At 48.0% G+C, this 11,530-nt stretch overlaps 1 protein-coding gene and 1 pseudogene across 1 annotated transcript; both read left to right on the top strand.

Moving 5' to 3' along the window:
- The window catches only part of LOC126436374 (large subunit ribosomal RNA), a 2,974-nt pseudogene extending 2,225 nt beyond the window's left edge, over positions 1–749 (top strand).
- Positions 750–6,368: 5,619 nt separating this feature from the next.
- LOC126436318 (uncharacterized) lies at positions 6,369–10,703 on the top strand. Its single transcript, XM_050090468.1, has 3 exons — positions 6,369–6,717; positions 6,809–6,847; positions 10,033–10,703. Exons 1-3 carry the CDS (start codon positions 6,369–6,371, stop codon positions 10,701–10,703), a joined length of 1,059 nt encoding a protein of 352 aa, XP_049946425.1.
- Positions 10,704–11,530: the final 827 nt, after the last annotated feature.

Genomic DNA, 11,530 nt, shown 5'->3' with positions numbered 1-11,530 from the left:
CGGGAGAGGGCCACGTGGAGGTGTCGCGCCGGTTCGTACCCATATCCGCAGCAGGTCTCCAAGGTGAAGAGCCTCTAGTCGATAGAATAATGTAGGTAAGGGAAGTCGGCAAATTGGATCCGTAACTTCGGGATAAGGATTGGCTCTGAGGATCGGGGCGTGTCGGGCTTGGTCGGGAAGTGGGTCAGCGCTAACGTGCCGGGCCTGGGCGAGGTGAGTGCCGTAGGGGTGCCGGTAAGTGCGGGCGTTTAGCGCGGGCGTGGTCTGCTCTCGCCGTTGGTCGGCCTCGTGCTGGCCGGCGGTGCAGGATGCGCGCGCCTGCGCGGCGTTCGCGCCCCGGTGCTTCAACCTGCGTGCAGGATCCGAGCTCGGTCCCGTGCCTTGGCCTCCCACGGATCTTCCTTGCTGCGAGGCCGCGTCCGCCTTAGCGTGCTCCTCCGGGGGCGCGCGGGTGCGCGGATTCTCTTCGGCCGCCATTCAACGATCAACTCAGAACTGGCACGGACTGGGGGAATCCGACTGTCTAATTAAAACAAAGCATTGCGATGGCCCTAGCGGGTGTTGACGCAATGTGATTTCTGCCCAGTGCTCTGAATGTCAACGTGAAGAAATTCAAGCAAGCGCGGGTAAACGGCGGGAGTAACTATGACTCTCTTAAGGTAGCCAAATGCCTCGTCATCTAATTAGTGACGCGCATGAATGGATTAACGAGATTCCCGCTGTCCCTATCGTCGCGCGCGGTCGAGCGTCGCGTGCGCTCCCGTTCTTTCGGCATTTTGGGTGGGTAAATCGAGTGCGATTATTGTGAATTTTGGCACAGAGTTTCGTGTTGTGACATTACAACCTGTGTAGGAAAATCTTTGCCCTCGGTCGAACCGTTTTTGTGTTATGGTGACGTATTCGAAATTGGAAATTTAGCGCTGTGTCGTCTTAGTTACGGAAGTTGTGGTGTATGTGAAGTGCTTCACCGACGCAGACTACACCGTGGGACGTGCTGGCGCATCTCCTGGGTCCTCGAAAAGGTATTTGTGTCCAATTTTTCGAAAAAACCGATGTTTTCGTAAAGCCATGACTTACCACAAACTCGTGAATTCTTGCCACTTCAGTGGTACTGGACAGGTGCAGTAAATATATTTCATCTGTAAATGTGCAGTAAAGTGACCCACTGTGCCTGGAAAGTGTTGTTTTGGTGGTCGTGTGTTGCCCTTTGTCTCGCGCGCATCTCCGCGTGCACCACGTGCTTTTAGAAATCCGTTTCCATCCGCGTAGCTTCAGTCGTTATCTAGCTTTCAAGTACACGGCTGTGTTCTCCAGGTCTTCCTCCAGCGGACAGTGTGTAAACAAGTGGGTTTTCCATTGATAGTTTAAAAGATACAGGCAATCAAACCGAAGAACGCGTGGTAACCACGTGGCGACCGGAAGTTGCCGATAATCATCCAAAGAGGGGGTGTTCGGAAAAGTTCAACACCACCGATTGATAGACGTTCTTGTACTCTATCTGACGACATAGAGAAATTGTGGCGTACCTTTTAGAATAGAGCTATTAAATTGATTTTTCCTATGGGCGCGCACACGCGTCGTCTTTCTTCCGCGCCTATGCAGTAATCCGTTTGCATCCGCCTGACGGTAGCTGATAGCTGTTTTGAACGCATGCACTGCTGTTCCCCATGTGTTTCTCTATCCAAATATGAACAGGGAAGTGTACATTCTTTTGTGTGTTTAGGAGCTATAGGCACTGTAAGTGACGACATCGGAGCGGCCACGTGTCGGACCGCGCGCACACTGCGTTTTCTGTAGTAATCCGCTTGCATCCACGTGACGGCTTTCGGTAGCAGGATTGTACGCATGTGATAGTGTTCTCCATGTATCGTGCTATCCAGTGATGTAGAGGGAAGCACGTTTTTCCTTGTGAGTTCAATAGTACTGCCATTGCAAGCAAAGATACCGAAACGACCGAATGGTGACGGGAACTGCAGATTTCTGCGGCCAAATCCTGCCTGTAGGAAACTATCAAACACGTGTTCCCGTACGCCTTTTCATCCTCTATCGGTTGACGTAGAGAAATAGTGGTCCTTCTGTCATAATATAGCAGTGGAGCAGTATTTCCTTACGGCCTGCGCACACGCGCGGGCGACCTGTAGTGCGCGGCACACTGCGCGAAGAAATCTGTTAGCAGTGGCTTAGCGACGGTTTCTAGGGGAAACTCAAGACAAGGCGAGTGCTATATGGTTCATCTCCTGGCAGATGGAGTGTAAAATGCCTTGTTCTCCGACCATAGTATAGCAGCTATTGTCATTCTTCTTTCGTAATCGGAAGTCACATCGCCGAAACTCGAAAGCTGTAGTTAGTGAAGTGCTCTCTGTTCCTCCACGTTTCTCATTTCTTCAATGAGTAGGGCTCTTATTGCAGAACTGACCCTCTCGCTCGGCAGTCACCAATGATACCAGCCTTTCTGTTGACGTGTTATAGTCTGCCCTCACATTTCCTGCAGGTGGTAAAATTATAGCCTGTCCCTACATCCTCTGCTGTCTGTTAGGGTAAAACACTATCAACATGAGAAAGATCGCGTGCAACATGTGTCTGTAATTATGAAACTGTGTAACTATGTGTTAGGTTAGGATAGTAAACTGAAAGAAAAATCGAGTGCAGTGACAGCTCTCATGCAAGAACATCGATGGAAGGAAATCGATCAGGCTGAGCAGGTGTTTAATATTGTGTAAATGTGTGTTAGGTTAGGAAATGGAACTGAAAAGATAAATCGTGTGCTGTGACAGCACCTTCGTTGTTATCATTTTGTCTGTAGTTTGTATTTCTCCCTCTCCCAATATGTGTGTCTTATTGTTTAGTCCATGCTAGGTTAGGAAATACTTTCAGAGAAGTTAAGTCGTATGTACTGTGTAGCTGTCAGCTCTGCATGAACGTCGACGATAGGAAATAGACTCCTTGGTGTTTAGCATCGTAGGTTACATAGGGCCCTTATACTTCTCATGTTATTATTAGGTTAGTAACTCTACTTTCTTTTTTTTTTTTTTTTTATTTTAGGTTATAGAACTCTAGTTACATAAGAAATATCATGTAAATGTGTGAAGGTGGAAGAGGATAGTGGCTGGCACCTAGAGCAAACTTGCCATAGAAGTTTTCTGTTCCCTGAAGTGTTCTCATCACAGGTGGAAGTCTAAGCCCTAAGGAAGAGAAGAGCTCTGAAAAGCCGCCCCAAAATGGGGCCCAGTAAAGAAAATGTAGATATAGGAAAGGAAGTGGGCCGAAATTCCATGAATCCAAGTGACAAGGAAGGAGCTAAGACATGTACTGACCTACAAGCAATGACAAACATAAGAGAAGAGATGGAGGCGTTTCTGTTTAACGAGAACAACAAGATAAACAATGCCCAGAAGAAATTCATACTAGGGAAACTGTCAGTATACGAGCAGATACTGAAGAAATATGAAATGGATATTCTAGAGCTCACAACAGAGCTGAGATGTGTCAAGGCTACTCTAAATACATCTCCTGTAAAAGTCGAGAGCTATGCCAGCAAGGCAGCGGCACAACCATCCATACCAAAAAACGATCCCAGGAAGACCCAGCAACCAAAAGTTCTCATGATCAAACCAGCAGAGGGAGCTCAGAAAACGGACAAAGAACTTCAAGAAACAGTAAGGACGCTAATCGCCACTTCACTAAAAGATGTAAGGATCTCAAAATGTAAGGCAGTAAAAGACAAAGGCATTGTTCTTGAGGTCCCAAACGATCAGGATGCAGAAAAAATAAGGAAGTGTGGAGACATAGCTCAGTCCGGAATTGCTATATCAGATCCAAAGAAAAGAAATCCAAAAGTAATCATTTTCGACGTCCCAAGACAGACAACAGAAGAGGAGCTGAAAACTGAGCTGTTTGAAAGAAACCTCTCCAGGCTCAACACGTCTCAGGAAGAAGTTATGGATGGCATCAAGGTGCTGTTCAAGACTGGCCCAAAGGAACGGGAAGATGTAAACTTGGTTTTGGAGACAACACCAGAGATCTGGAATAAGCTAACACAGCAGGGCCGTGTCTACATAAATTGTACCTCACACAAAGTGAGAAACTACAACAACATAAACAGGTGTTTTAAATGCCAGGGACATGGACACACAGCTGAAAAGTGCACGAGTGCAGAAAACACCTGTGGTCACTGCGCAGCATCTGACACACCTACAAGGACTGCCCAACGAAAGATCAGCAAGCACACTGTGCAAACTGCAAGCGTGCTAAGAAGCCACACAACCATGCCGTAACAGAGAAATCCTGCCCAGAATATAACAGAGTCAAGGCCATAATAACCTACAGAACTGATTATGGCCAGTAGGGACGATTCAGTTCTGCGAACTGGAAGAAGACAAGGGACTGGCACACAGAACAATGTCATAAGGATTCTCCAAATAAATGGGCAAAGGGCAAAAGTAGTCCCTGATCAACTGGCACAGAGGGTAAATGAGGAGAATGTGGATGTGCTGTTGATACAGGAACCCTACTGTATAAACAAAAAAGTAGTAGGCTATCCCCCAAATTACCAGCTCATGTATAGCGCCAAAGATGGAGCGACAAAGGCAGCTATAGCAGCTAGGTCGCAGACACTAACAGCAATGCAGCTCACAAATTTCTGTAACAAGCACATGGCTGTTGCTAGTGTAAGTGGGAATTTTGGCGAGATTTACGTAGTTAGCCTCTACTGCCAATATGGTTCACCTATAGATCAGTTCCTCCAAGAACTGGAGGTCATCCTGGACAAACTGAGTGGGAAAGCAATAGTCATAGGAGCTGATACAAATGCCAACTCACCAGTCTGGCACAGCCAAACAACAGACGAGGCAGGCAGAAAGTTGGAGGACTTTATCTCTCAACATGGTCTTCTGGTCATAAATGAGAGATCGCAGCTAACTACTTTCAGTGGGCCCAATGGGGAGAGTAATATCGATGTTACTATATGTACACCCTTAGCTGCCAGAATGCTGTGTAGGTGGATGGTCCATGAGGAATGGACATCAAGTGACCACAGGGCGATCACTTATGAGGCCAGAGTACCCCAAAGAATGAGGGCAAAAGAAGAACTCCCAAATTACAATACAAGCTGTGCAAAGTGGTCCATTTTTGATAGACAGCTCATTAGTGCCACAGAGAACTGGCTACAAAATCCACAGGAGGGAGTCAACGAAAAGGTAAACAGACTGCAGGTGGCAGTCTATGAGAGCTGTAAAAAATCAATGAGAAGGAAGAGACAGGTGCAAAATCCAGTACCATGGTGGAACACAAAACTAGCAAACCTGCGGCGGGATACCATGTCTGCACGGCGATTACTACAACACACACGCAAAAGCGGAAACGAAACTGCTCTGGTAGCTGCAAAGAGCAACTACAACAAAATTAAAAACAGGTTCAACAAGGAAATAGCCAAGGCGAAAGAAGAGACATGGCAGAAGTGGGTCTCTGACTGTGACAAAAACGATCCATGGGCCATAACGAGAAGGGTACTCCAGCCTAAATACGGCACAGAGAATGTAATTAGCAACATTAATACTGGGAACCAGACTCTTACCATGACATGGGAAGAGACTATAAAATCACTGCTCCAAACCCTCTTACCTGACGACGATGCGGATCAGGATACTGAAGATCAGCTAGTTGTGAAACTCGAAAACGAGAGTTACAACAATGTGGAGCTGGATCCAGACTTTACAACTGAGGAAATAGGCGCTGCTATTAAGGCCTGCAAACCAGGAAGAGCAACAGGTCCTGATGGCATTGATGATGCAGTGATCAAAAGAGTATGGCATACCAGCCCTCACCTCCTTTCAGAGATATACAACACCTGTCTACGGGAAAGGAGAGTCCCAGAAACATGGAAGAAAGGAAGAGTGTGCATACTTCTCAAATCGGAGGACAAACCAAGGGATGAGCCAAAATCATACCGCCCAATATGCCTTCTCCCCATCCTAGGGAAAGTCCTAGAACGGCTTATTGTAAATCGTCTTGAGAAACGATATGAGGAATCGGACCTGAAGGCCCCAAATCAGTTTGGCTTCAGGAAAGGTGCATCAACAGAGATGGCCATTAGGCAAGTACTAAGCCACGTACAATGTGAGGAGAGGTACGTTGTTGTAGTGTTTGTAGATATAGCAGGCGCCTTTGATAACCTATGGTGGCCCAGCGTTATGAGGCGACTAAGACAAATCCAATGCCCACGAAACCTGTACGACCTGATGGGAGATTATTTTAGGAACCGAAAGGTGATGGTGAGCAGCAAGGCTGGTGTCGTGGAGAAATGGGTCACAAAGGGTTGTCCACAAGGCTCCATTTGTGGCCCATTCCTCTGGAACCTCGTCTTTGACGAGATGGTTGTCGAGAGGGAGGGCGAGCAGTGGGCAAAGGTGGCCTACGCAGACGACCTGGCAATCATAATTAAGGGGCAAAGTAGGAAGCAAATAGAGGAACGAGCAAAAACAGCATTAGGCGAAGTCAGCAGGTGGACGAGACAGAACAAGCTTGCAATATCCCATCACAAAACAGTCGCCATGACCATCAGGGGCACTTTCGATAGGCACAGACCGCCTACCATACCATTTGAGGGCAAGAATATAAAGTTTGTCCAAGAGTTCACTTATCTGGGAATAACCCTTGACGAAAGACTGTGGTTCACACCTCATGTGAGGAACATTCAGAAGAAGCTGGGTGAAGTCTCAGGTACACTCCTGAGGGTGACCAGAACAGAGTGGGGTCTGCAAAAGAAATCACTAAAACTAATATACCAAGGTCTCTGTCTCTCTGTTTGCAGGTATGGTGCAGCAGCGTGGGCAGATCGGACGAAGCACCGGTATGTCAAACGCATACTAGACTCAATCCAACGACCATTTCTTTTACAGATGACCAGAGCCTGCCGGACTGTGTCAACTGATGCTCTCCAAGTACTCACAGGGTGTATGCCACTTGATCTGGAGATAGTCAAAGCAGCCTTGCTATACCATACCAAACATGGAATGGCTGGCTCGGTTGCTGGGTTCCAGGTTCCAAGAGCTGTCATGGGGCAAAACCCTAGATCTATTGCTAACAAACATATAAACTGTATGTTGCAGGAAGAGTGGCAGGAAAGGTGGAACAGGACACAGAATGGCAGGGAAACTTTTAGCTGGGTACCAAATGTGGAACTATGGCAGACAGGCTGGCGTGGGGGCTTGGTTCCACCATACTCCCTGACATGTCTTCTGACAGGCCACGGTCTGAAAAAGAAAATATATGAGCTGGGAATAGAAGACAATGGCAGATGCACATGTGGCGAGGAAGAAGACTCAAATCACATAGTCTACACCTGCACACTATACAACGAACCCAGAGAACAGCTTATGGGGGTAATGGGACCTGAATCCATCAGGTCAAAGGAAAATCTATTACGGACAAAAGAAAGCTACTTAGCGATAAAGGAATTCGCAGAGGAAGCTTTCGATATTCGGGAAGTTGCGAGGATACTGCATAACACAGAGTAAGTATCACGATTTACTCCAGAAAAATCAGGAAGCGACCGAAGGAAGCTAATCTCAGCCTATGGGAACAACAAAAGTTTCGAGACCCAATGATTCCGAAACAGCCCTAAATTCTTGGACACTTGGAGGACCATGGCTGAGAGTGGAGGGGTGAAGAGCTGCCTCTCAAAAAAACCACCAATGATACCTCTACATGGATCCTGGGACACCAGTGGCAAGTAGGGTATGTCGGAGGGTTAGATGACCACCTGTATGGTCAGAAAATGGCTAAGATCCCAGGAAACTGGTGATCGACAGCATGTGGGCCTCGCCAGCCTGGGAACTACAGGTTGTCCCCCTGGGTCCCCTCATATATACGAACATGCTGTAAGTGGATGCTATACTGCTGACGAAAGGGTCGCCGTCAGCAGTGGCGGCGCCGCCTCCACGTGGTTCCCCGTGGGCACCCCAAAGGGTGGCTAAAGGCGCTCTTCAAATGGAAGGTCCATTCCCCCAAAAAAATGGGGGTAGTTTTTGCAAGCTGGTTCCCTTTGTCGTGGTGGAGTTGGGTAGTGGACACGTGGGGGTGGACTTGAAGGGAGGATGAGCAGTAGCTCAGGGATCCCTGATGATATTCCACCTCTGGAAAGGGGAAACCCATCCCAGAGCTGCCATGTATGATACTGTCCCTATCTACTAGCTGCGGCTGTCTCATGCTGTGTGCCCCGATTTTTGTGGGCTCGCGGTTGGAAATAGGCAGCGGGGGAAGGATGCGTCTCGAACATCTTAGCCTCTCCTTCCCAAGTGCCCCTGCCCGCCTTCTCGCGGTGCAGCTGTTAAGCCTTCGGGCGACCAAAGGGCAGGGGTGCGACGGCGTGCTGAACATCTTGTACGCCGGTTCCGGATGCTGCATTTGTCGCGGCGGGATCCTGGCCCAAGTCGGCGAAGGTCACCCGCCTTGCCCCTGGAATTCCGGGGCATGATCCGCCAAGCCGGGGCGTGGTGACACGTCCCCGGTCAGGTTAGATGGGTCCAGACCCCCGAAAGTCTGGGGGACCGGCCCGGCACCTGAGTAGGACCGGGTCTTTAGCCTTCTGGTGGGAACTCGGCCTAGTAGGGGGCGAAGGACGGAGGGTGAATCCGCTCTCCCGGAATGTGGGTGGCATTCGCCGGTAAGGGAGCGGGAGAAAACTTCGATGATGCAGCATTCGAAGAGGACTAGTGCGCTGTTCCCACGGCGCGCTAAACCTAGCAGCTCAGTTGTTGAAAGCTCTTGGTCAAGGGGCGGGACCGGTGAGCGAGCTGCACTTAGCCTCCCCCCATGCCAGAGAGGCCGGTCCGGGGAAAGAGACGGGCCTTCATTTTTTCACTCTTCATCTGTCAATATGGCCGAACTAGTGGAGAGTGATCATGCGCTCGAGGTCGAATCAGTTCGCGACGAAGATTTTTCTGTAGCCGAGCGTCATGCTCGTTTTTTGACTTTACTAGATTCCAGTGTGAAGAACGGAAAGATCAGTAACGTGGCGATTAATAATATTCGGGATTGTGTTGCCAGGTGGGCGATGGCCCATTCCCAATTAGAAGGTAGACTGATTGAATTACAGAAAGAAAACGAACGTCTTAGGAATCAGCCACCAGTTGTAAAATCATATGCCGCGGTTGCGAGTACCCCTGTGGTTAAGGCACCGACGGCAAAAGAAACCATTCAAGAAAACATTAAGAAAAGTGTACCAACCGTGTTCATTAAGCCGAAAGACGGGGAGGACATCCGGGCAGTTAAGACCGCATTTGAAAAATGCATTGATCCAAAACGGGACAAAATAAAGATAAACACTGTAAGAACCGCGAAAAATGTTCTGATTGTGGAGACGGCAACTCCGGAGGACAGCCTGCGGATCATGACAAATTCTCAGCTGGCTGCCAAGGTCAAGTGCGAACCGCCACGGAGGCGAAGGCCTTTGATGTGCCTTTATGATGTTCCATCATATATGAATGCCGACAGCTTGATGGATGCAATATATGTACAGAATTTTGACGCGACAATGACGAGGGAAGAGTTTGATACCCAGTTTAGATTAAGATTTAAAGTTGGACCTAGAGAAAAAGTTACAGTGCATCACGTAGTGGAGGTCTCACCTGAATTATGGAAACCTCTCACTAGAATAGGCAGACTATATGTCGGTTATTCGGCATTAAACATAAAGGACTATTTGGCGGTGCCGCGGTGCACCAAATGTCAAGATCTAAATCACACAAACAAGTACTGTCACGAAGAACATGCCTTGTGTGCCCACTGTGGGCAGGCGGGTCATGAAAGAAGGGCCTGCCCTAACAAGGACAAAGCCCCCGTTTGTATACCGTGCAAAAAGAGGGGGAGAAAGTGTGGTGGACCGAAAGACTGCCCCACCTACCGGATGTTCCTCGATAGAATAATACAAAGGACTGACTATGGCGACCCTTAAGGCGCCGAAAAAGAAATCACCAAGTAAAATGAAAAGGGACGCGGAACGGGGTAAGCTAATAAGTAAAGCTTTGTCCACAGGTTCGCTGTACAACCCGGAAGAGGTGCGGGACATCACTGGAGGATCGATGGTTGACGTCGGCATCCAGACGGATGTCGACTTGGAGACAGCAGTCGGTCGGCTAACTAGTCGACTGTCGAGTACCAAGTTGAAGGAGCCTGTGAAGCAAGATTTGCGGATATCGAACCAAGAAGATGTGAGCAAAGTCCCTACTGAAGATACTAGTGGTGGTGGTGGTAGTAGTTGTTTAGATGAGGATACTGTAAATAATGTAAAGTTGAATACTGTAAATAATGTAAAGTTGAATGGTGAAGGTACTTCTTACAATGCAGTTGGTCCAGGAGGGGTGTATGATGACTTTGAACGCAAGTTGCGTCTAAACAGGCTCGAGGAGCCGGTATTGTTAACAACTGCACTGAGGCAGCTTGTGAGGACAGGACATAGTAATGGTAAAGATATCACGTATCCAGCCTTGGAGGACGTGGATTGCATAAGTTTGCATGCGGCAAATCTTCCGTCGCAACCGGATGATTTAAAGGAGTTGGTGCAGCAGGTGTTTGCCCGGCGTGGCCGTAAATTTGATCTCGAGAAAATATACAAAGACATGGTAAAGATGTACGGTAGAAATGTGGTAGACCTTTCGAAGCCATGGCCCGCCAGCCGCCTGCAAGTTTTTTATCCCCCTGGTTGATGGGGTGTTTTAAAGTACTGCAAATTAATGCAATGCGTAGCCATTTGGTTACGCAAGAGCTTAGAAAAATCGCGGAAGACGATTTACTAGATATATTAGTAATTCAAGAACCTGCCTCCTGTGCTGGTCGGATTCCTGGATTTCCTGCAACCGCGCAAGTGGTGTTCTCTGGGGAGAATCCCATGAGCGCGGTTGTTGTTTTGAACAAATGTATTAAAACAACTGTGCTTACACAATTCTGTAATGATCATGTAATTGTGGTCCAACTTAATTTGATGTCGCATCTGATATTCCTTGTTAATGTATACTGCCAATTCAGACAACACATTATTGGATTTCTTAATCAGTTGGACTGGATTTTAAGAAGGTTGCAGGGAAAGCCGGTTATTGTGTGTATGGACGCTAATGCAAAGTCCCCATTGTGGTTTAGTGTTGAGCAGGATGAGCGGGGAGCTGAGCTGGAAAATCTTATAATGCAGATGCAGCTTGACGTTATAAATCAACCTGGCAACCCGCCTACCTATTCAGGAAGAGCGGGTGCTGTTTCTAACATAGATGTTACGCTTGCAACTCAAAGCGCAGCACCACATGTCAGAAATTGGAGAGTTGTGAGTAATCTCACAATCAGTGATCATAATTGTATATTTTTTGATTACTATAAGGAGACTGAAGAAGATCCTGGGGACTGGGTGGAGAGATATAACTATCAAAAGACGAACTGGAATCGGCTGGCACAGGTGTTTCGTCCTCCAGGGCTGGGACCGGACGCGGAGATACACAATGTGGACGAGGCGGTGGACGAATTGGTTGCATCTGTTGTGGCGGCT

The sequence above is a fragment of the Schistocerca serialis genome, unplaced genomic scaffold, assembly GCF_023864345.2.
Source record: "Schistocerca serialis cubense isolate TAMUIC-IGC-003099 unplaced genomic scaffold, iqSchSeri2.2 HiC_scaffold_1235, whole genome shotgun sequence".
Taxonomy (NCBI): Eukaryota; Metazoa; Arthropoda; class Insecta; order Orthoptera; family Acrididae; genus Schistocerca; species Schistocerca serialis.
Note: the sequence above shows the minus strand (reverse complement) of the source record. Positions and strands in the feature narration are given on the sequence as shown.